This window comes from Pipistrellus kuhlii, unplaced genomic scaffold (assembly GCF_014108245.1).
Source record: "Pipistrellus kuhlii isolate mPipKuh1 unplaced genomic scaffold, mPipKuh1.p scaffold_m20_p_13, whole genome shotgun sequence".
Taxonomy (NCBI): Eukaryota; Metazoa; Chordata; class Mammalia; order Chiroptera; family Vespertilionidae; genus Pipistrellus; species Pipistrellus kuhlii.
Window position 1 is genome coordinate 45,830,771 of NW_023425438.1, and position 26,759 is coordinate 45,857,529.

The window sequence follows — 26,759 nt, forward strand, 5'->3', positions numbered from 1 at the left end:
GATGGTGGTGGCTTATCATGTGCCAGGACTTCATATATCTATCTCTGATCCTCAAAACTACTCTGCAAGATGGGGACTATTATAAATGCACATGATACACATGAGCAATCTACAACTCCAGAGACCTAAGGTCACTCTGTCTCAGTAATTAGACAAATGTCACACTAACATTTTTAGTCTCATTCTTTCAAAAGATTTAGTTAGGATGTTTTCCACAGAACCCATTAAAATACACATTCGCACACACACACACCTGACACACATGCACGCACACCCCTCAATTTCTCCTACCGCCCCCATACCCCCACACTGGAGCAATAAGAGGTCGCCAAAGTCATGTGGAAATCAAATGATAGATTTATTGGCTTTCTCCGTTACACATAAGCTGAGGACATCTCGATACAGAACTTTGGAAGCCTTGTTTCTGTTTTGACTTCCCGCTGTGTGGAAGCCCAGGGACAGGCGCAGGCTGACAGTGGACAACAGCACTGCCACTGTTTCACTTTCACAATGATTCATCCCACAGGCTCAGGGAACTTCCTGTCTTCCCTTTCACAGCATCTTCCGCTTTTCAAACTCCTTCCGAGACAGAAGAAAGAAAAAAGATAAAAGATCCAAATTACATTCATGATCAAAGTGATATGAAAGCTTTTCAGGATTCTTTGAACAACCAAAAATTACAGAAGTAAAGGGTACTGGGATGAGGTACTTGACTACAAAATAGCAGCTCTCAAATTAGTCTGCATCAGCCTCAATTTCACCGAGTTGGAGGCAGAGCTTCAGTTTTACGTCTCCCAGACATGTAGGCAAGTGGCTGTGAATTATACTTATTTCTCCAGGGCAGAGTTGTTATTAGGAGCTGACACACCTGGTTGAGCTTCCCCAGACTTTCAAAGCAATACATGAACCACACTGGCCCTTCTCATAAGGCAATGGAAATTGGTTTCACAGAATCAGTTAAGATTTGAACAAAAGATCAAGAAGATTTTAACAAGAGATCAAGAAAATCAGAAATATCTGTGAGGAAAACAGTACCGAGAATCACATTTCCTAGCCTGGAAATTCGGAGATGCCTGCTGCCACTTACTGGAGTGAAGTGGTAATGCATGTCCCCAATGTGAATGTTTAAGCACTTGTTTTTCCCCTTCCCCTCTTTTAAAAATCTATCTTCACACACTCTAATAACCCAGATTTCTTTAAATGCTGTGGCATACAGTTACAGTGTCGTATTTCAAAAGGCAGGATTATGCTTTTGGAATAAAATAAGGGGTCCACTTTATTATCCCTAAAACAAGGGTAAGACTGCACTGTCCCCTCTTAAGAATACAATTTGGGCTCGTGTCCTGTTTATAAAGTTTAATGTTTCTTTGCCTTTTGTTAAGGCTATAATCATCATAAAAAACTGAGAGCCTTAAATAATCATGCAAAGAAACAGGTTGAGAATCATTACAAAGGGGTTATTGAAGATAACAAATCTTAAAATACTTTAAACCACAATGTCCTATTAAAAAGAGAAATGTATCCAGCTGGTTATCGCTCATTGGTTGAGTGTCGACCCATGAACCAGGAGGTCACTGTTCGATTTGGATGAGGGCACATGCCCGGGTTGCAGGCTTAACTCCCAGTAGGGGGCATACAGAAGGCAGATGATCGATGTTTCTCTCTCCTATCCTTCTCTCCCTCTCCCTTCTGCTCTCTAAATTCAATAAAAACACATTTTTAAAAATCTTTTTTTTAAAAAGGGGGAAAGAAAAGCAAATGTGTAAGAACTCACCCTCCAACCTGCAACAATAATGACCTCCCATCCCAACCGGGGCCAGAAACTAAAGGCTGGGACCCAAACTCTTTTCTTTAAATCTCCTTCCACCCCAACTCCCTCTTCTCCAGCTTTAATTCCTTGTTACTCAGCCGTCACCGGAAACAGAAAACCATGGGATCAGGGTAGCTGTACCCAAAGGCCCTCCATGGGAAGGAAAAACAAAAAACATAAGGCGATTTTTTGCACTGCTTCTAAAATGGAATTTGTGGTATTTATGGACTATGAAATGTTTCCTGTGGATTATATCCTGCCACTCACAGAAGAGCAAATCCCAATGGTTAATTTAAAAAAAAAATTATTTTAATCAGAACATCATTCCTGGTCTTGCCCGTGCAAGACATCAGGACACAGAGACAGTTGCCAGGGACTGCTGAGCTGCACACAGAAGGAATACACAGATCAGACCCAGAAGGCGGCCATGGTTTCTGGGTGCCCTGCGGGCCCACTCCGAGGCCGCTGCGAACAGCTCACCTTGTAGATGGTGTTTCCCAGCTGCGCAGGCGACATGCTGACCACGACCCCCGCGCCCTGAAGGGCAGAGATCTTCTCCTTCGCGCCACCTTTTCCTCCAGCAATAATGGCGCCGGCATGACCCATTCTCCTGCCAGGAGGAGCCGTTAAGCCAGCAATGAAGGACACCACAGGCTTGGCTTTGGGGCCCTGAAAGGTGATATTTCAAACATCTCATGAAGAAGCGGATCAACATCGCACATCAATTTCAACACAGTGGGTGAGTGGCGTGGCCTCCTTCATCCTCACTGAGGAAACCACACAAACGTTAAGCTGTGAGTGAGACCACTGCTCTCCCACCTGTGGCGACTCAACTTCTCAGACAAACTCAGGAAAACCAACCCGAGCAAACTTTTTACCTGATTAGATATTAAGCTTCCACTTCGCTGTACCAACTATTGTACTAATACATACAAAAAAGAGCACTTAAAAATACATATCATGTGATTTGTGATCATAATTATAACAAACTATCAGCCTGTTTTATTTCAACCTGCTTTTGTCTTAATCCCTTTAGAATTCACCCTTAATAAACCTGCGGAAATAGAGATGAGGTGGGAAGTTATGCAGACGTACCCAGTGCTGACATATTTTGTCCTTTAGCATCACATCACTCCCAGCGTCAGCTCTGACCTCATCAGGAAAGTCTTCAGGAGTGATGACAAGAGTGAAAGCGTAAAAACAGATGCCCTTCACGTTCACAATGGTAGACATAAGTTTTCCAAAATACTAGCATTCGCTTGAAAGCTCAAACTGTGCCATCGTTAACAAATATGAGGAGCAGTTTTGCCTGACATGGCAGGTTGTTTGTTTTGAGACAAGGTCAGTCAAATACCTGGGTGTGGTTAACCACGTTGTCTGCCAGTTTTTCCAGGTAAAACTGGTGAAAAGGCAGCCAGTTCAGCTCACAGTTTAGTGGGAAAGTGCTTTACTTCCCATCCATCACAAACTGACTCCAGGGCTAAGATTTAATTTAATTAAATTAACGATTTTTACTGCTTTATAAGGACATTCTTTGATAAAACTGGCTTTTTGTTTCTTTTTGTTTCCCTGGAGTGCCTAGCAGTGAACGATGACCAGGCAGTCTGCGTGCACGCCCTAAGCCGGGCTGAGGTGCCAGCAGGCCAGGTTCTACCAGGTCTGAGCCTGCTCACTCCAGCCCGGCCCCCACCACTCTTCCTGCTCAGGAATTCCAGCCGCTGCGCCTCTGTCCTGCTGAGGACGGCTCCATCGTCCTTGGGTTTCCAGCAAATTTCTACTTAACTTTTAAGACTTCTCAAGCCTTTCGGATGCCTCTTCCCACACTCTCTACAGATGCCCTTCAGTCAGTCATCTTCTGCCCCAAGGCCCTGCTGTGCTGGTCACAGGCTTGTACTCACACTCAGCATTCTGGCGGTAATCTATGTCTACGTGTTCCCCTATGGACCTGTGAAGTCCCGTGAACACAGGGACTATGTCCTCACTTAAAAAAGATTCACAGTTGCCGAAGCCGGTTTGGCTCAGTGGTAGAGCATCGGTCTGCGGACTGAAGGGTCCCAGGTTCGATTTCGACCAAGGGCATGTACATTGGTTGCGGGCATATCCCCAGTAGGGGGTGTGCAGGAGGCAGCTGGTCGTTGTTTCTCTCTCATCGACATTTCTAGCTCTCTATCTCTCTCTCTTCCTCTCTATAAAAAAATCAATAAAATATATATATATTTTTTTAAAAAGATTCACAGTCATTTATTCATTCACTCCTGAGCTCTGCAGAGGTTATGAGCATCTCACACAAGTGGCACTAACTCCACTTAATTCCTATGTTCCTATACTCAAATAGTGGAATAGTCCTAGCTGGTGTAGCTCAATGGATAGAGCATCAGCCTGTGGACTGAAGGGTCCCAGGTTCAAGTCTGGTCAAGGGTACATGCCTAGGTTGCCAGCTTGATCCCCAGTGAGGGACATGCAGAGGCAGCCAACAATGATTCTCTCTCATTATTGATGTTTCTATCTCTCTTTTCCTCTCCCTTCCTCTCTGAAATCAATAAAGATATATTTTTTTTAAGGTGGAAAAAAAAAATAGTGGAATATTGCACTAGAAAGGAACAAGATGATGATGAGACTAAAATGCCAAACAAATTTACACTCCATTCTATTAACAAAGAAAAGAAACTGGAGATTTTTAAGCAGAGAAAAAACAATTAACAGACTTTGGGGGAACTGTGGTCTGAAAATAGGATGCAGAAATGATAACAAAAGTGAAAGCATAGAAACAGAAGGGCCTGTTAGGAAGCTTTCAGTGGAATCTGAGAAGACACCGAGGACTGCTGACTCCTGCCCCCAGTCCCTGAAATCTGACCCTTGCCGCTCCATGGCCTGAGGGAGAAGGAGGGAGACCTGGGTTTAAGTCATTAACCTCCAGGGGCCAGTTTCCTCACTCATACACAAGGACACAGGGTCAAGATAAAGGTTAAGCAATACTACTTTTGCAAATAATTACTGTCATTGTAACAATGAAAAAAAAAATAGTTGTGACAGCAGACACCATTATTGAGAGTTCGCTCTGCTCTGTGCCAAGTATTGTGCTAAGTGCTGTGCATATCAATTCAACTGTCCACCTAGCGTCTTGTACACAGCAGGTCCTCAATAAAAATCAGCTCCGTAAGAACTAGCCAGGAAGAGAAAGGCATGTCTAAATGAAGCAAAAAGTGTATGTTTAGTTTTGCCCATAAACACCTACCCTATTCAAGGGATTCAGAGTTGTGCCTAAGTACATTTTAAAATTCACTTTAACAAAGTGTAATGTTATAGTAATCTAAATCTTTTTCTTGAAAAAAAGTCAATTTTTACCTACATTTCAAACTTTATACTTTTCTGAATTCAAGAGATTCTAATACATCTTATGCCAATCTATTTTATTCAACATGTGTTGATGCCTCCTGTGCCAAGGACTGGACTGGGCACCAAGGATACCAGTTCCCTAGTGTCCATAACAGTCTGGAGTGACAGCCAGATGGTATGCAGGCCTCGCAGACGGCATAAGCAAAGGCAGGTGGGAGTGAAAACAACTGGCATGTCAGGTGGGCATGGTTCTGAAAAGGAAGCCGGGAGGGATGTGAGAGGCTCGAAATCTGGCCTCTATCCCGATGTAATAAGAAACTAATGGTTTAGAGCCAGGAGGGTGAAGGCACCGATGTTTGTTTCTGAAGGGCAGACAATTTGGTGGCCACAAGCAGGGTGACCTGGGGGGCGAGAATAAAGGAGTAGATTATCAAGAATAAATTATCAACATAGGCCAGGAGAGATAAGATGAGGGCCAGAACCAGGTCAGAAGAACTTATTATAGACGAGAGTCTGAATCTCCACATATTGAAACAGACGTTAGGAACTGAGTGGAAACGAGAGATGAGAGATATAAGATGGTTCTGAGGTTTCTGTCTTGAAGCTGCATGAAAACATGATGTTGATGATATGCAATAACCACTCACACTTAAGCAAACAGACACAGAAAGTAACTCCAAGGAACATAAAGAAGAGAAGAACCTGGAGGAAAAACCAGGAAGATGGAGAAGATTAAGAATGTATGGAGGCCATTGTGACCTCTGCAGAAGTGATGTCAGGAGAATAAGATTCAGCAGCAACAGCAAACAGCTCAACAAGAGTGCCTACTATGTGCCTGGTGCAACCCTGCTATACGTTCCTAAAACATTTAAACCCCACAATCCTTACAATTACGCTAGGAGGTAGGCACTGCTGGAGTCCTGTTTGCCAAGGGAAAACAGGCATGGTGAAGTATCACGCCCAAGGTCACGCTGATTCTAAGTAGCAGACAGATTCCAGGGAGCTGAGGATTAGTGGGTGAATAAAAAGGAGAGAGATCCAGAAAGGGAGGGAAGAGTTGTTACATCTCCTACCGAGATCAGAGCTTTAAATCACTACAAAGTGGTCGGCACATGGTGATTCTTATAACATAGAAACCCATTATGTTCATGTTAACCAATTCACCCCAATAAATCTCTTCTTCTTCTTTTTTTTTTTTAAATCACCACAGCCCTCGGCAGTTTGGCTCAGTGGATAGAGCATCGACCTGAGGTCTGAAGGGTCCTGGGTGTGATTCTGGTCAAGGACATGTCCCTGGGTTGTAGGCTCAATCCCTGGCCCTGGTCGGGGCTCAAGTGGGAGGCAACCAGTCAATGTGTCTCTCTCACATCGATGTTTCTCTTTGTCTCTTTTCTTCCCTTCCGCTCTCTCTAAAAATTAATAAAAATATTAAAATAAATATAATAATAAGTAAATAAAGGCCAACTCAGAAAGGTTTGATTTTATCTTTTGTGTTTTCTTGAAAACTTAATCTTTATAGAAATAAAAAAGCTTCTAAAACAAGCCAATGGTATTATTCAAGAGCAAAGAGGTATATTTTTCCAAAGCCGAACTCACTGAGTTGTGTTGCTTCAAAAATTCCGCAGCGTTTTCCTCTGCATTACCACCAATTTCACCAATCAGGATGATGCCTTCTGTGGCTGGGTCATTCAGAAAGACTTCCAGGCAGTCAATAAAATCTGTTCCATTAAAAGGATCACCTCCAATGCCTGAAAAGATCAATGAATATCAATAGCATGAGAATTAGGTTGAGAAATGTTGTTTCAGTTTCTTTTCCTATTTTGTCTACCCACCTCACCAATATTTTCAAGGTGTCATTAAACATTTTTTTTTTTAATCACCTAATGGTGCACTTAGTTGTTTCTAAGTGCATGAACCCTAAATGGTGGCTGGATTCTGATACAAAGAAAAACCTCTTTTTGTTTTAGCTCCTTCATAAATCCTCTTTCCTCCCACAAATGTATGCTTAGATAACTGTTTCAAAATGAGCCTTTAAAGAAAATGTATGTTTGTGTTACAAGTGAGAATGTCTTTTAACATTTAACAAATGTCTCTGCACAAAGTAACTATGGGTGAGACAGTTTCAGAGAACACTCCCAGGTGCTAAGACCCGAGCCAGTGAAGGACAGGTGAAGGGGGCCTGGCGCCTTTCCTTCCCTCAGCTCCAGGGGGCGATGACAGAGATACACGGAGGGGTTCTGCTCCGCGTACATGGCATCTGAAGAACAAGCACTTGGATAGAACTAAAGGCAATGTTCCTCACAGATTAGATGCCACCTTTTTTTAAAGTTATGAACTCACTGAAGGCAGGACTGATTTCCTACCTTTAGTGCATCTCTGAAGGATGAGGTTCAGGAAGTGAAGCATTTGTGAGTGACAACATGTGTCAACGACTGTCTCAGTACACGTCAGACCTGCTGTCCCCTAATACTTCCAACCTCTCTGTGACGTAGGCCCAGTTAGTCTCAATTTACAAATTAAAACAGAAGGTGGAGAAGATGAAATTGGCAACTGTTTCAAAACCTTTCTTTTTTGTTGTTGTAAATCCTCATCCCAGGATATTTTTTCCTTTGCGTTTTAGAGAGAGTAGAAGTAAGTGAGGAAAGGGAAAGACAGAATAATCGATGTGAGAGAGACACATCGATTGGGTGCCTCCTACACGTGCCCCAAACAGGGCTACGGATCGAACCTGCAACCTAGGAACTTGCCCTTGACTGGGAATCAAATCCATGACCCTTCCGCGCATGGACCACAAGCCAGCCATCAGCCAGGCCTCAAAACCCCTCTTATTCTCCTCAGACTAAGTTACCTAGGATCCAAGATTGTGCTTCCTATACAGAAAAGCCATTTTTCCTATACTAATTTATGGATTTGAGTCTTCATAAAAACACTCCCTGGCCATATTTTATAATTTTTAATTATAAAAAGCTATTTTTGAAAGGTTTTTAAAAGCTATTCTAAGAATTTGAAAGAATATTTATGAAAATGAGAAATTTGCCTGGTCTTTGGCAACAAATACCAAAATCATTTTAAACTCTAAAAACCTTTTTATTTTCACCAATGGGAAGCAGAATGATGCAGCAAAAAGAGCAATTCTGGGGAGTTCAACCTAGACTTTCTCACCAACTTTCAGCTCAGAGGTACTTTAGAAAGTTGCCTTAAGAATCAGTAATGGCCGAAACCGGTTTGGTTCAGTGGTAGAGCGTCGGTCTGCGGACTGAAGGGTCCCAGGTTCGATTCCGGTCAAAGGCATGTACATTGGTTGCGGGCACATCCCCCGTAGTGGGTGTGCAAGAGGCAGCAGGTCGATGTTTCTCTCTCATCGACGTTTCTAGCTCTCTATCTCTCTCCCTTCCTCTCTGTAAAAAAATCAATAAAATATATAAAAATTAAAAAATTAAATAAATAAATAAAAGAATCAGTACTGGCTCTGGCCAGGTAGCTCAATTGATCAGAGCGTGGACCCGTGGACCCGTCAGGACATATACCCAGGCTGTAGATTCGATCCCCAGTTGGGGTGCATACCAGAGGCAACCAACTGATAATTCTCTCTCACACATCAATGTTTCTCTCTCTCTAAAATCAACACAAAAACGTATCCTTACATATCCTTAAAATAAAACAGATAATAAATGGCAAAGAATTCAGTAACTGTGAAGCACTGAATTACTAGTATATAAGTTATAATATTAGCAAATAATAACTATAACAACAAAAGTCCTAATATGAAGGACTGCTTGTTCATAGTAAGCAAAATAAGTGATGTTTTCAGGCACCAAACTTCTCCCGAAGCCACATGTCTAAGGATGCTTGTGATTCAGTGTGAAATCTTAGAATATGAATCTTGAAAAACACAGTAGGACTTCACATTTATGCAAATAAAATTTGAGATAAAAAAAATATTTTTAATAAAATGGTATCAAAATCTCTTGCAAATAGTCAAAACAACAGTTATATCATACTCATTCAATGAAAATACATTTCAATGAAATGATTTTAGCACAAATCCCTCACCAATGCACAAAGACTGCCCCAGTCCAACTTGTGTTGTTTGGTGAACTGCTTCATAAGTCAGGGTGCCAGATCTGGACACAATACCTTAAAGAAAGAGAATTCAAAAATATCAGATTGTGTTCACATGACAGACTATCACAGAATACACTAAATTACAAATATTAGTACATATAAAATCCATTCCATGATTTGTCATCCAAATCAACAATATCTTCAAGTAATGAAATAAGAAGAAAAGGCTTAAATTAAAACAGGGAGGTTTTGCCGAAACTGGTTTGGCTCAGTGGTAGAGCGTCAGTCTGCGTACTGAAAGGTCCCAGATTCGATTCCGGTCAAGGGCATATACATTGGTTGCGGGCACATCCCTGGTAGGGGGTGTGCAAGAGGCAGCTGGTCAATGTTTCTCTCTCATCGACGTTTCTAGCTCTCTATCTCTCTCCCTTACTCTCTGTAAAATATCAATAAAATATATATTTTTTAAATAAATAAAATAAAACAGGAAGGTTTTAAAAGTTATAGGAGAAAGCACATTATTAGTTGGGGTTATTTTATTACCTATAAAAACAATGTAAGAAAGACCTATATTTCCTCTTCTAAGAATCTTAGGGAAAGGGATAATAATATCCATGTAAACTTGGGGGGAAAGATTTGCTTAGGGTGGCAGAATATACAGAGTAGACTTATATATACCCAATCTATTAAACTACCAAAACATTCAGTCTTACAAAACTTCCACCAGTCACATTTAGCAGTGCTATCTATTCTTCACACAACTATTTTTCTAATAATTTTCAAACAACACATAGGCTTTCAAGGGAAGTAAGGTCCCAATCCCTGAGTTCAAGTCTACCATGTAACTTCCTGTATACAAGGAACCTGTGTGAAAGGACCTCATTTCACACCTGGACAAGGTGTGCAGATACATGGGGTGGGGCAGTGGCATGTAGACCATCTTCTCTTGACTGACCTACAGAAAAGGTAATTTGTTTCATGCCACAATCTGTAAATAAAGAGTGGATCCTTAATTTTAATAAGTTGAGAAGTATAAATGAATGACTTCAGTTGTTAGAACACATAATATAAAAATGTTTTTTTAAATAAAACAACAAACTTATACGGGCTAAATCAGCACATGAATTCTGGGTGGTATCCATGGTTTGCTTTTTTAAACTTCTGCTTTGGAGCACTTTTTACGAACTTAGAAAATTCATTTCTAACAATAAAATCTCCCTACCAAGGCAAGTAGACAGTAAAGATGTCTATACTTCCCAAACTGACATATAGATTTAATACAATTCCTATCAAAATCCCAATAAGAATCTGTCTAGATACAGAGAAAATCTTCCTAAAATTAATATAGAAAAGTAAAGAACCTAGAATAGCTTAAAAACTTAAAAAAAGTGCAAAAGTATTAGTCTATCCAATTTCAGGACATTATTGTATCTACAGTAACCAAGATTGTGGGGTATGTTCTGGTATTAAATAAGCACATGAGTCAATGAACAGAAGAGAGAACCAGAAACAGACCAATACCAATATATCACTGATTCTTGACATAAATGCAAAAGCAATTAATGGAAGAAATATTTTTCTTTTTAAAAAAAATATTTTTTATTGATTTCAGAGAGGAAGGAAGAAGGAGAAAGATGATGATAAGCATAGATGGGCTGCTTCCTACACACCCTATACTGGGGATCAAGCCCAAACCCAGGTATGTGTCCTGATCAGGAATCAAACTGTGACCTCCTGGTTCATAGGTTAGTGTTCAACCACTGAGCAATGCTGGCTGGGCAGAAGAAATATTTTTTTCAACAAATGATGCTAGAACAATTGTACCTCCATAGGCATTAAAATAAAAACTTTTGATCTAAGTCTCACATCTTATGGAAAATTTAATTGAAATTGAATCACGGATTTAAATGTAAAATAAAAAGATAGGAATCTTGCTAGGCAAAAAGTTCTTAGAGTTGACATCAAAAGAACACTTCACAAAAGAAAAATAAATAAATTAGACTTCTTCAAAATAAAAAACATTTGCTCTCTGAAAGATGACGAAAGAGAATGAAAACACAAGCTACAAAGTGGGAGAAAATATTTGCAAACCACATATCCTAAAAGTGTTAGTATCTAGAATAAAGAGCTCTCAAACTTAACAGTAAAAAAGCAAATAATCCAATTAGAACATGAACCAAAAAACACACACATGAAGACACATTTCACTAAAGATATATATTAGTAGGTGGCAAGCACATGAAATATAAACTAAATTCTCTCTGAGATATCATTGAACAATTATCAGAATGGCTAAAATAAAATATAGTAATACCACAAATGCTGACTAGGAGATGGATTACGTATGTGTTACTGATGGAAATGTAAAATGCTATGGCCAAATGCTATAGAAATGTGGCAGTTTCTTAACAAACACACACACACACAAACATGCAAGTATTATACTATCATACAAACTAGTAAATGCACTCCTAAGCATCCAAAAGAAATGAAAACTTATGTACATACAAAAACCAGGACACAAATGTTCACTTATTTGTTAGAAGCTTTATTAATAATTATAAGCATTATTAATAACTAGAATTTCCGTGCACTCAGGGTAGGGGGGTCCCCCTCAACTTGGTCTGCACCCTCTCGCATCCGGGACCCCTTGGGGGATGTCCACCTGCTGGCTTAGGCCCACTCCCTGGGGGATCGAGCTTAAGTTGGCAGTCAGACATCCCTCTGGCAACCCAGAAGCCCTTGGGGGATGCGGGCCTAAGCCACAGTTGGACAACCTTAGCACTGCTGAGGAGATGGGAGATGTTCCTGCCACCGCCGCTGCACTTGCAGCTGTCGGCCCAGCTTGTACCTGAGCTGAGCTCCCCTTGTGGGAGTGCACTGACTACCAGGGGGGCAGCTCCTGCATTGAGCATCTGCCCCCTGGTGTTCAGTGCATGTCATTGCGACTGGTCGTTCCACAGTTAGGGTCAATTTGCATATTACCCTTTGATTATATAGGAAGATAGTACCAAAGTGGAAACTGAGACATCTTTCAAAAGATGAATGGTCAAACTAATTGTGATATATTTATACCATGGAACACTGCTCAACAATAAAAAGGAATAAACTACTGATATATTCGGCAACCTGGTTGAATCTCCAGAGAATTACACTGAGTGTGAATTCTAAAAATGAAATATAAATTAAATTCACTAAATCCTAAAGTGCAGACTATATGATCCCATTTATAAAGTATTTCTGAAATGACAAAATTATATAAATTTTGAATACATTTTAGTTACTAAGAAATGAGAAAGGGGTAGGAGCAGGAAGGAAGTAGTGTAGCTACAAAAAGGCAACATGAGGGATCTCTGGGGTGACTGTATCAATGTCAATATCCTAAATGTGACCTTGTTCTACAGTTTTTGCAAGCTGTTACAATTGGGGGAAACTAGATAAAGGGTACACTGAAATCTGTCTATATTATTTCTGGCAACTATATGTAAATTGAAAATTATCCTATCTAATAAAGAGGGAATATGCTAATTGACTGTCAAACCCCCACAAAGATGGTGGCGCCCATAGCCAATAAGGAGAAAATATGTTAATTGACTTCCAATGCCCTCAAAGATAGCAGCTCTCACAGCCACAAGATGGTGGTGCCCAGTCCCCTCAGCCCCACTGGGGCAGCAGGTGCGCCGCACAGCCAGGCCCACCCCCAGGCGGGTCCAGTCGTGCCACGCACCTGCCTCCGAAGTCCCCCAGTCCTCTCAGCTGCCAAGGGCCAGCCTGAAGCACAGGCAAGCCTCGGTTATTGGCTGCCCAGCCAAAACCCAAGGTGCAGGCAAGCCTCAGATGGTGGCTGCCCAGCCACCCAGGGCCACCCGAGGTTCAGGTAACTAGGGCCAGCCAAGGCTTGTGCTGCCGGCAGTGGCAGCAGCAGGGGTTTGAGTGGGGCATTGCCTTCCCCTGCTTACCAGGTAGCCTCCTGCCCCTGAGGGCTCCCAGACTGTGAGAGGGGGCAAGCCAAGCCGAGGGACACCCCCTCCAGTCCATGAATTTTCATGCACCGGGCCTCTAGTCTAAATATAAAAAGTGCAATTAAAATAAACTTTGTAAAAAGGATGGAAGGGTCAAGTATGTCATGTATGATTGAAAGTAAAAATAATGTCTATCATAAGAGAACTAAAAACCCTAGTGCAGTTAAATATCAATTTGGAATCTAATCACTTCAGTAAATTCAATTAGCTGATACTTTTAATAACTCACTAACACAAACTGGAAAGTCACTATAGTATTTCACTGCTATAGTATTACATTATAATGTCCCAAGAAATACCCAAGGGACTAAAAGATCCTTTCCCTAAACTCTTAGTTTAAGGATCTTAAGAGAATAAGGCTTCTGAGGACATTAGCTTTGGTATCAAGATAGAAATAGTCAGTGCATATAATCATCTTTTCTCTCTTCACCTCCTCAAAAATCTTGTAGTATCACATACTTTCTTTTAGGTGAATTTGTTTTAAAGTCCTTTTTCTCAAAGGAATTAAAAGCAATGTTCCAGAGGATTGCCTCATCCATGTGTTATGGTCATTCAGAGCAACAAGATCTATAGGATTTCCCTTAACTTCTCAGTTTTTTTGGTTTTTAAGTTTATGGGCATGTAGAAAAGCAGGTTAGAGATCAGAAAGACAACTTAGCCTAGGGCACTCCTTCTTCTATGATTACCTCAATTCTATAGCAGTAGCCATTCAAAGCAGACCAAAGAGCACAAAAAATACTCAAATATGACCAGTGTCTTAATGAGTCAGGCCCCCACTACAACTCAGATCGTCTAGAGCAGTGGTCGGCAAACTCATTAGTCAACAGAACCAAATATCAACAGTACGATTGAAATTTCTTTTGAGAGCCACATTTTTAAAACTCAAACTTCTTCTAATGCCACTTCTTCAAAATACTTTCCCAGGCCATGGTATTTTGTGGAAGAGCCACACTCAAGGGGCCAAAGAACCACATGTGGCTTTCAAGCCGCAGTTTGCTAACCATGGGTCTAGGGAATTCCCACAGCAAGTGTCCTACTGGCATCAGGCTGCCTAGAGGAGACAGTAGTAATAAAGGAAAATTATGGCCTTTAACCTAGTCCTGTAAACTACAAAACTGATATTCACTTACTATGTTGATTATTCTTATAATTATTAATAGTCATGGCTTATAAATTACTGTAACCATTAATTACTGTACAGAAACAGTACAGATTAGTGAGAGTTTGGTGTGAAGAGTATAATAACAGACTTTGAGATGTTAATTTGGTTATGACCCTGAGAACTAAACAACTAGCAGTACAATTTTCCCGAAACATTTTGAGGAAGTTTGTGATATCCAAGAAGGCAAAGTAATTATAGGACAGGTCACAGAAGAATAACAATAAAAATATTCACCTATGTCTGACAAAGAATTTCTATCCAGAATATTTATAGAACCCACATGATCAACAATAAAAATACAATCCAATAATAAATAATGTGCAAAAACCCTAAACAGGTAATTCACAAATGAAGATATATAAATAGCAAATATGCACATTCTACCTCATTAGTCACCAGCGAAACTCAGAACCACAATGAGACACCCAATAGAATGGCTAAAATTAAAGACTGAAGTTATGGAACAACTGGAATGCTCCAACACTGACAGTAGGAAGGTAAAAATGAACAGCCACTTTATAGAATTACTTCACAATTTCTTAAAAAAGTGAACATACTTCAACCCTATAACTTAGCAATTCCATTCCTAGCGATCTTACCCAAGAGAAATGAAACTGTGTCCATGAGAAGACCTCTACATAAACATTCACTTTAGCTTTGTTTATAATGTCTCAAACCCAGAAACAACCCAAATGTTCATCAATGGGAGAATAAACAAATTCAGATATAATTACATAACAGAATATTAGTTAGCAATAAAACAAAATTAACTATTGATACATCCAAGAATCCATGGCATCTGAGCGGGAAAAGAATCGTTTAAAATACCCCTAAAATATCTTCATTAATTATACAGAATTATTACAACTTCTCAAACTCATTTAATTCAGAATACAGAACTGATTCACTACAAAACTTTCCTACCAATTAAAATGAATTTAACTTACACAGACACAAATTCTCTTTGTTAAGTTCTGAGCTTAGGACAAAGAATTTTTTCTGAATCTATAAAAAACATACTCACCAATTCTTCCTTTCTTGTGAATATGGCCAGGCATGATACCAATTTTACATTCTCCAGGCTGAAGAAAAGGAAATCATAGTTTCAGAAAAGTGAAAAACAAAATGGTAACTCCTAGGTCACCCACACAGTACAGTTGGACTGACCCAAAGGTAATGAGCCTTGTGAGGCCAAACCCGGATTCTTCTTTGGTACACTCACATTGATGACTCCGGGGCAGTTTGGCCCGATCAGCCTTGTCTTTCCCTGGCGCAGTAATTTGTGTTTGACCCGTACCATGTCCTGCTGTGGGATACCTTCAGTAATGCACACGACCAAGGGCATTTCCGCCTCAACAGCTTCGTCAATGGCAGCAGCAGCGAACGGAGGAGGGACATAGATGACAGAAGCTGTGGCTCCTGTCTGTGCTTTGGCCTGAAACATTAAACAAAGGGCACTTCATTATTGGTTAAGTCATAACCATTGGAAAACGAATTCAATACCAGGAATTTAATAATGTCTTGGGATCATAAAAGGACACTACCAGGAACATAGTATGTCCTCCTGACCTCCTCCCTGCCCCCTTGGAATGCCACTAAATTTAAGACATCCCTCGGAGACATCCCTCAGACGATGGCTTATCAGAAAACCTGAAAGCATGTCTTGATTTGCATCTGTGTCCCTCATTCCTATAGCCATATTTATTTCTGTTGCTTATAAGACATTGTACCACCTGTTCAGTACCAAAGACCCTATACCTTCTCAGGAGAAAAAGGACTATTGAGCCCCTGAGCCTCGGAACTAGACTCTCAAACATATTTTAAAAATACAGTGTAATTGCCCTGGCTGGTTAGTCCAGCTGGTTAGAGCATCATCACAATATGTCAAAAGTGTGGCTTCAATTCCCGGTCTGGCCACATATAAGAATCAATTAGTGAATCATAAGTTGAACAACAAATCAATATTCTCTCTCTCAAATCAATCAATTTTAAAAATACATATATTACACTTGATAAGTATAAGAGACAGCAAAAGTGAAGTGTTTTTTAGCTGACAATTTTTACTCTAACTGCATGTTTCTTAGAAATAAACATGTATAAGTGGCCACAGAATAAGAATGTGTGTGAAAGAAGCATTAGGCATTTTGTACCTTACCCCTCACAATGAAACAAAGCCTTTAAAGACCATCAATTTCACCATCCTTCTCTCTGTGGACACAGGGTAGCGCCTGGATTTTATCTACGCTCTGTATATCAGAATGAATGTATCCTTCTTCCCACTTCCACGTGTGGCCATGTCTCTTCTGCCATAATGGAAGCTGCTTAAAGGTTATCAGTGATCGCTGACTCTCCAAGAGCAGCAGCACCTATCCTGTGAGAAGGCACTGTACAGGTCTCAGGTAAGGCTTCACCACAACCCTTCATGCTTGGACACAGAGGCCAAGGGTATTAAATAACCTGCATGAGGTTACGTAGCCAGGAAGTGGCAGAGCCAAGATTCAAAACGATGTCTATCTGACCCCAAAGCATCCAATCTTTTCAGTTACAGCAGGCTACCTCCCTGCAAGTGTTCAAAGGTAACTAGTCACAATTAAGTCAAAGCTCTCTGGAAGCGAGTGCCCTGGGACTTTACAATGGATAACACAAATACAAAGCTACAGAACATCCGGGTGCAACTAGAAGGGGACAGAGGTAAAAGACAGTGATGCTCACATCCACAGAGACTCAGTCTACCTGGAGGAATTATGAAAACTGCTCCTCCCGTATTTTGAAACTGACAATGACAACCAGACAAACAGAGGAAGCTAACACTGCCTGTTCTGGAGGCAGCCATAATTGAATTTAAGGGAAGAAAAAACAAAAAATTAAAGCAAAACCTTTAAATGATTCTTCCACTGATCATATTATTTGTAACTTTTTTTTAATTCTCAAAAATACAATACACTTAAAGCACACACATATATAGTACACCCTATTTTCAAATTTAAAGTAAAATAAAAAATTTCAAATTTGAATGATAACTTCATTTTTTCTTACATCTTAGGATTCAAAGTACAAATTAACTTCCACTTTGAAGTTAGTATTCTGAAAATAAATTGTCTACAAATCTGTACTTTAAAAAACGTAATACTGCAATGGTACACATATAACACCTTAATAAAAAAAAATGGAAAAAAATTTTAAAAATGTAATACTTAAAATATGCCCTAAAAGAGGGAGCAGTATATAATTTTTTTAAAATATATTTTATTTATTTTGTACAGAGAGGAAGGGAGAGAGACAGAGAGCCAGAAACATCGATGAGAGAGAGTCATCGATCAGCTGCCTCTTGCACACCCCCAACTGGGGATCTGCCCGCAACCAAGGTACATGCCCCCGACCGGAATCGAACCCGGGACCCTCCAGTCCCCAAGCCGACGCTCTATCCATTGAGCCAAACCGGTCCCGGCAATTTTTATCATTAATACAACACTCCAAAGTACTAAGTTTATTTCCAAGATATTTTTTAATATATTTTTTTATTAAATTATCCTTTTTGTACATATACCAATCCCCCCCTTGGAAATAAATTTCCAAGATATTTTTAATTAAATATTCAAGAATTTGTACTACCATTTCCTTTCATTTTTTCTTTTTACTTGAATTTTCTGGGAGTGACACTGGTTAATAAAATTATATAGGTTTCAGGTATACAATTCTATAATAAGTCATTTGTATATTGTACTGTGTTTCACCACAAGTCAAGTCTCCTTCCATCACCATTTATCCTCTTTACTCTTTTCTACCTCCCCTCATTCCCATTTTCTTTAAAATACTATTATTTTTGAGGTGCCTCGTTAGCACAGTAGGTAGCGTGTCAGTCTCATAAAATACTATTATTTTTGTATATATCATGTAAGTGTACAAAAGAACTACAATGGCTTAAATTAGCTCTCTATAAAGGCAAAAATTTAACTTTACAAACCTTTATGTCATTTGAATTTGTACAATAAGCACATTTTCATCTTGTAACAAAGTAAAAATCATTTTTAAAATTTTATTAAGAAATTAGCAATTTGGGGAAGACATTATAACTCTGTGACTTGTCAATGTGGCACAACAGCTCAGTTTTTCACACAGGAACAGCACACTACTCTGATCCATACTAAGCCTGCCACTTATCAGCTGCGAGACTTTGGGCTGGACCCTTAACCTCGCTGCACTAGTAATATCCTTGTCTTTAAAATGGAGAGGATAACAGCACTACCTCAGAGTGAGGCCTGAATGAGACACTGTATGTGAAGCTAGTATAGTGCCTGGCAAATGGCCCATGACCAGGAAGTGTTAGGGCTGATGCCGGCATGTGCACTACTAACGCCCTGGAAGGAGAAAGGATAGAAAGGGTAACAGTCAAATAGAAGCCAGCCCCAGTACTCTTCCCCTAGGAGCAGATGTATGCCTGTAAACAGAAGTGACAGGCTGTGGAGAAAACATCCTGAACATGTGTGACTCATGTGAACCCACTGGTTTTCACTGTGATTTAAATTTCTCTAGGTTACTGGATTGTAAAATGGCACATGACTCTCTCAAAAGGGGCACAATTAAGATTGCTCATTCCTCCCTGCTTTTCTTGTTTTTTAATCCTATATAATAGTAATATGCAAATCGACTGAATGGCAGAATGACCTATTGCTATGACACGAACTGACCACCAGGGGCAGATGCTCAATGCAGGAGCTGCCCCCTGGTGGTCATTGCATTCCCACAAGGGGAGCTCCACTCAGCCAGAAGTGGGCTCACAGTTGGCGGTGGCAGGAGCCTCTCCCACCTCAGCGGCAGCACTAAGGATGTCCAACTGCCGCTTAGGCCCGATCCCCACAGTGAGCGGGCCTAAGCTGTCAGTCAGATATCCTCCGAGGGCTCCTGGACTGTGAAAGGGACAGGCCGGGCTGAGGGACTCCCCCCACGAGTGCACGAATGTTGTGCACTGGGCCTCTAGTATAAATATATTTATTGATTTCAGAGAGGAAGAGAGAGAGAGAGAAATAGAAACATCAACAATGAGAGAGAACCATTGATCGGCTACCTCCTGCATGCCCTCACTGGGGATCAAACCCACAACCCGGGCATGTGCCCTGACCAGGAATTGAACTGTGACCGCCTGGTTCATAGGTTGACACTCAACCTTTGAGCCATGCCGGCTAGGCACTTCTTGCTTTTCTTTTCTTGCCACACCACACCCGGGTACCATTGATTACCTCCTTTACAGTATTAAAGACCGGTAAGCCCAGGTGCATCTTGCCTCCTTTCCCTGGAGTGGTTCCTCCCACGAGTTTGGTGCCATACTCCAATGCCTGCTGGCTGTGAAAGGTGCCCTGAGGGGAGAAAGCACAGGACTCTGAGAAGGGGCAGGCTGGGAAGCCAAAGGCAATCTTCAGCAACTTGGAAAAGAAAAACAAACAAGTAAACTACTCAGATAATAGTAGCAAATATCCAGCATTCTCACCAACTTACTACACAGCTTTAAACCCGGAAGCAAATAGGACTTTGCAGAACCAAAAAAGCTGTTTGTAAAAAATAAGGGGGGTGGAGGGGAGGAGGGGTGTGTGTGTAAAGAAAGGGTCTCTTTTTATTCTGTTTTCAAATTTGGCTGGGAGTCAGAAATACCCTATTTCCTCGGCACCTCTTTGTCACTATTCCTCAGCTCCTGGGGTCCTCACACCCCTCTTTACTCAAGTTCCGACCCATGATCAATCATTACACTCACATGGCAACCTTGGCTCTCCGTCACTTCAATTACACATCTGGCTAAATCACAACCTTCACTGAATCCAATTCTCTACCTACTCTAAGATGGCACATGTGCAGCCAAACAGTAGCTGAAGAAAAAACAAACCATGACAACTGAGCTCACTTTAGATTTATGGTCACTAACTGCCCAGACAATATCTGTATTTTCTATCCATCCGCTCTCCCTTCTCAACCTCGACGCAACTGACGTTTTAGACACATTGATTCTTTGTTATGGGAGACTGTCCTCTGCTTTGTATCATGTTTAGCAGCATCCCAGGCCTCCACTTGGCAGATGCCAGTAACACACCCTCTTCCCCTCAACAACCAGTTGTGACAACCAAAAATGCCTCCAGACACTGACCCATTCTTTCTCACTAGGCCTCTGGGGCTCTACCTCCCCTGGTTTCCCTCGTCTCACTCTCTCCTTAGACTTCTCTTTTTCATCTAAATGTGTGCTCTTGGTGACCTCCTTCCTTATCATGGCAATAAATATCTATACGGTGACCCCTCTCCCATACACACACAGACAGTGCCCCCCCTTCTTCCCCTCCCCCCCCCCCCCCACACACACACATATGAAGCCCAGACCTTTGCCTTAAATTCCATACTCACACTGTCAACTGCCTGGCTAACATCTCCACTTAGAGAACTGGTAGGCGTTTTAACTTAAAGAGCTCAAAACCGAGTCCCTGATCGCTCTCTTCCACAGTCTACCCATCTCAGTTAGTGACAACTCCACTCCTAACAGTTGTTCAGACAAAAAATACTGAAGTCATCTTTGATTCTTCTCTTTCTCTTACATCTCCCATCAGATACATTAGGGAAGCATACTGCCCTACTTTCAAGATAAAACTGACAACTCACCCTTTCTATAGCTTCCGCCTTGGTCTAAGTGACCATCAACTCTTGACCAAGTATTGCCCTTGCTCCCTTTCAATCTATGCTCAACACAGCAGCCAGTGATCCTGTTAAAACACAAGGAAGGTCATGTCACTCCTCCACTCAAACCTTCTGGTGGTTTTTCCATGTCATTCTCAGGAAAAGCCAAACTCTTACACTGGCCTCCAAGTCAGTATCCAACCTGCCTCCCCATCTCAGAGCCCTTACCTGCCTGCCTCATTCACTGTTCTCTCACTGCTTATTGCACTTGTCACAGTGGCCCTGCAGCATCCAAACATAACAGGCACATTTCCGCCTCACAGCCTAGCGGTCCCCTCCACGGCTTCGCTGGCCTCCACTCAGCAGTGCCAGCACTACGCCCTCCTCCCCAGCAACATACTGCTCCTACACATCCACCTGCTTCACTCACATCTCACTTAGATCTGGATTCAGAGGTCAGGCTTCCCCTGACCACGTGATATTAAAAACCCCCCCACCCCCCTTTCCAATCACTACCATTACTCCACAATCTTGCACACATTTCTCCTTCTCTGGTTTCTTTTTCCCATAGCATTTATACTTTCTAACATATCACATAATTTACTCATGGATTTTGTTAATGTCTTTCCATTCCTGCAACTAAAATGTAAATTCCATGAAGGCAGTGATTTCTATCCTTTTTGCTCACTGTTATTATGGCACCTAAATCAATACTTTACATACAGAAGGCTCTCAATTTTTCAACTTGTTGAAAAATGTGTGGATCTATGTGGTGTTTCTACAAGAATTGAAAAATGCTGACTCAACTATTTAAATACTATTAAATGCATAAAAATTAGGGCCTTCAAGGGACCTAGACATTTCCTAATTCAACTATTCCATTTTTCAAACTAGGAAGTTTAGCCCCTAGCAAGTGAACTGACTTGTCTAAAGTCAGTGATGGAGTTTTGGAAGAACCACATTCTCTCTTTAGAGCACATGTGTCAAACACAAGGCCCGCAGGCCAAATCCGTCCTGCCAGGCCTTGCAATGTGGCCCGCACCGCGCTGTCATCACTGCAGTCCACTGCGTTTCCATCACAATGACAGTTTATGACTGTTCAGTAAACCATTCGGCCCGCGATTTAGGCTGGATTTTAGATTTTGGCCCCTTCTCTGATTGAGTTCGACACCCCTACTTTAGAGCATCGCTAGTCAAAGTATATAGACTTGCCGAAACCGGTTTGGCTCAGCGGATAGAGCGTCGGCCTGCGGACTGAAGGGTGCCAGGTTTGATTCCAGTCAAGGTCATGTACCTTGGTTGCGGGCACATCCCCAGTAGGGGGTGTGCAAGAGGCAGCTGATTGATGATTCTCTCTCATCAATGTTTCTAACTCTCTGTCCCTCTCTCTTCCTCTTTGTAAAAAATCAATTATATATATATATATATATATATATATATATATATATATATATATATATATAAATGTATATAGATTCCTTCTGGTCTGCAGTCACACACACACACACACACACACACACACACACACAAAAAAAAAAATGACAAAAAAAGGAAGTCAGGAAGAAAGGAAAAAAATCTAATTTTAAAAAAGAGAGAACATCTACGAATTTTACAGCAATATGCTGCTGTGGTTTTTCTTGTATTTTGCAAAGGTATTAATCTACATTAGAATGGCAAGTAAAAACAAACACAACCTGGACTTCCATTCCTAATGTAGTCTAAACTAATGTAGTGCTAAACAGGAGTAGCATTTCCTGTTAGTAAGCTGATTTTCCTTAGTTTTCCCATTATCGTTAGCCAGTGCAGTTAAGAACTGGAATATTTTTAGCAGCCATCTAAGCCGGTATAAGGAATTCCATCCTTAGAAACCTGCACTTTTGGAATCCACCCTGAAACGATAAAGAGCTATTAAGACAAAATGCAGATTTCCTATGAAGATAAGCTCTATGCTTCAGACCTCATCATTACCAATAATATTAAAATCTTAACCAAGAAATCTAACTGAAGCAGAAACAATGTAATTGCAGGTCACCAACCTTAGATTTCAACATTTAGGCAAACTATCACCTAATCAGAGACAGTTCCAAACAGTCCTTACACCATGGGTGATGGTTCGTAAGAAAATAGGTCTGAGGTTAAATGTCTTAAGATCATATAAAATTTAGCAAAGAGAAAAACAAAATTATATGCAATAAACATATGTGGAGAATTGGGGTTTACAAACATTTGGTTATATGCTAACAAAATTAATAATAATCAAAAAGGGACTGCATATGGCTTTCACTGGCAGGGGATGCAAACTAATTCTTAGATGAGCATCAACTTTGTTTAAAATGTAGGAGTGATACTCATAAAATATATGGCTATCTTTTCCTATAAAGAAAATCTCAAGGTGTTTTTTTTGTTAGTAGTGGCTTTCTTTCTTTTTTTTTTAAGATAGTGGAGAAAGAGCCGAAACCGGTTTGGCTCAGTGGTAGAGCGTCAGTCTGCGGACTGAAAGGTCCCAGGTTCGATTCTGGTCAGGGGCATGTACGTTGGCTGCAGGCACATCCCTGGTAGGGGGTGTGCAAGAGGCAGCTGGTCGATGTTTCTCTCTCATCGATGTTTCTAGCTCTCTCTCTCTCTCTCCCTTCCTCTCTGTAAAAAAATCAATAAAATATATATTTAAAAAAAAAAAAAAAAGATAGTGGAGAAAGAGAAAAAAAAAGTAAGTTCACTGTAATTCATATTTTTGTGCCCAGCTATTTCAGAAACAAGTCAAAAAGCAGAGGGACATTTTATATAAAACAACCTTCAAATCAAATTCTTTAAAAAAGGACTATATAATTTTAAAGTAATTTCTAAGAACTTTAAAAACAAAAGTTACAGAAATTGAATTTTTTGGTGGCATCCTCTCTCTAGATCAGGGATTGCTAAACTACGGCCTTCAATTAAGTTGTACTGTCATATAGCCATGCCCATTCACTGACAACTGTCTATGGTGGCTTTTGCTGTTACAATGCCATTGAGTGGCTGTAACAGAGCCAGCATGCCCCACCAAGCCTAACAGGTAACACCCTGGCCTTTTACAGAATAAGCTTGCCAACTCCTACTCTAGATTACCAAAATGCTGCAGAATGGGCATGACAATTATTTTAATTACAGAAAAATCAATAGCATTTAAATTATAAAAATATATACATATATATCATTATCTGCTTTTATCTTGTCATTTACTTTGAGTTAAGACACAATCATCTAATTGATTTGGTACTATGCCCTCATTAAAAAAAATCTGTGCATCTACCATGGTGCAACTACAAATTTGTACAAATGTTTTAAAGGGCAATTTAACAGTAGCTGTTGAAATTTTTAATACATAGAAACTTTGACACCCAAAATTACTTTTGAGAATATATTTTATTGACATACTAGTGGCGTGGTGCACGGACTCGTGCATCGAAAGAAAACTAATTAGGAGAAAGATTCATGCGGTAATTACATTACTGCAAAAAAAATTACATGTCAAAATAGGATATATAATATAGTATTATAAAATTAAAATACAAAATATTTTAATATCACTATTTGCTCTCTATTATAAAAGTATCAGAGATGAAAGAAAATTAGTATAATGTATATGAAAATATATAAACTGACTAACAATAACATGATATAAAAACAAAAACATGATATAAAAATAAAAATATGATATAAAAACAACATTGATAAAAAGATTGGTAAATTGATTAATAAATAAACAACAACATGATATAACAACAAAGACATGATATAAAAACAACAAAAACATGATATAGAAAACAACATTGATAAAAACAATGACTGATAAATTGATTAAACTTATTCCAATATCTCCCTGTACACCACTTTAAGACTAAAAACACTGTCAGAGTGCTTGACTAATTTCCCTTGTGATAAAGTATTTACAACTTTAACTTTAATGTCACATGCTCTTCGAACTCGAGAGAAAGCAACATATAACTGACCATGTGCGAAAATGGGTTCAGGTATGTCTAGAGTTTGTCCTTGTGATTTATTAATAGTCATCACAAATGCTGTCATCACGGTAAACTGCCTTCGAATTAATTTAAATGGGAGGCCTGTGTCAGACGGAGACAAATCAATTCTTGTAATCAGAACCACCTCTTCTGCAGATCCTTTTAATACATTAGCTTTGATTATGCTAGGTCACAATCTTTTGATAATAACTCTAGTACCATTACAAAGACCCCATTTACTATTAAGATTTTTCAGTAGCATGATGATTGCACCTACTTTCAATTTTAATTTATGACACAGCATTCCTGAAGGAGTAATATTATTAAGAAATTTGATGGGAAAATTTTCCTTTTTGGCATCATCTGTTGAATCAATGGAATCATCACTCAAATAAGTATGAAAATCCCTTTGAACATTTTCCATTTTCCATACAATGGACTATTTGGATTTTGTATTCCACATGGTCCGTGTACCAATTTGATTTCACAGAAAAAGTCGAGAACGCTGGTCTTTATCCAGAATTCTGCCTTAACTATACAGTCAATGTCATCTTCCATTCATAATTTGGATTCACTGTTTAATAACAATAATATATGTGCGTGAGGCAGTCTGCGTTTCTGAAATTCAATGGTATGAATTTTAGCCATTACTTTGTCAAATAAATCGAATTTATATATATCATTTAAGAGAGCATTCAGCTTAATATTAAAAACCCTGGTACACTGTGCCAATAGTTGGTCTTTAGATACATTATGGCATTGTGTGCGATTGGTGCCAGGGAGAGCTTTATATACATATAAAGTATCATGCATGCACAAGTCAACATTTATTTTTATTTATTTTTTTAATATATTTTATTGATTTTTTACAGAGAGGAAGAGAGAGGGATAGAGTTAGAAACATCGATGAGAGAGAAACATTGATCAGCTGCCTCTTGCATAACTCCCAATGGGGATGTGCCCGCAACCAAGATATATGCCCTTGACCGAAATCAAACCTGGGACCTTTCAGTCTGCAGGCCGATGCTCTATCCACTAAGCCAAATCGGTTTTGGCTCAACATTTATTTTTAAATTGCCAGTGCTTGTCATATGTACCAGCCTGTCAGTCAGTCAGTTGAACTGGTCAGATGAACGGTAGGTCACTTAGCTTTTTATATATATAGATATTTGTAAGATCTAAATTATACACTGTATAATGTGTTTTAAGATATGTATGTATTATATAGTATACAATACTGTACATATTGTAAAATAAACTCTGTAGAATGCACATTATATAAGTATACATATGAGCAAGAAAAATATCTGGAAGGACACATTCAACTTATTAACAGAAGGAATTCCAGGAGAGAAGAATGATGGAAAGAGAAAAAGGAGATTCTAACGTTGTATTTTATTGTGGAGTCACATTGCAGATATATTTAAATGTATGCAAATTCTATAATGTAGGCAGGGGATAGGGAGAGAGAATAAATATAAATGAATGAGAACAAATTCAAATGTTTCCAGCAATTCTTCCTGTTAGTCTCCTCCAAGACCATTGCACAGAGAGAACATAAGATGGGAGAAGTCAATGTGCTGCTAACTCAGCCTGCCTTAGACCCAGGAGCCTCTCTGGGTTGGCACACTTCCCCACACTGACTACAGAGCCATGTTTAACTGGGTATTACTTTTGTACAAGACTTAAACACAAGCCACCTACTTTACCTACTG

General features: G+C 39.9%; 1 protein-coding gene across 1 annotated transcript in view; it reads right to left on the minus strand.

Annotated features, from left to right (window-relative positions):
• Window positions 1-334: 334 nt before the first annotated feature.
• The window catches only part of SUCLG1 (succinate-CoA ligase GDP/ADP-forming subunit alpha), a gene marked incomplete at its 5' end in the record, with an annotated part of 37,538 nt that continues 11,113 nt past the window's right edge, over window positions 335-26,759 (minus strand). The window contains 7 exons of the mRNA XM_036436133.2: window positions 335-579; window positions 2,291-2,479; window positions 6,743-6,894; window positions 9,200-9,283; window positions 15,420-15,477; window positions 15,618-15,830; window positions 19,633-19,749. Of these exons, the coding sequence (XP_036292026.1) occupies window positions 553-579; window positions 2,291-2,479; window positions 6,743-6,894; window positions 9,200-9,283; window positions 15,420-15,477; window positions 15,618-15,830; window positions 19,633-19,749 (840 nt within the window). The remainder of the gene's footprint in view (window positions 580-2,290; window positions 2,480-6,742; window positions 6,895-9,199; window positions 9,284-15,419; window positions 15,478-15,617; window positions 15,831-19,632; window positions 19,750-26,759) is intronic.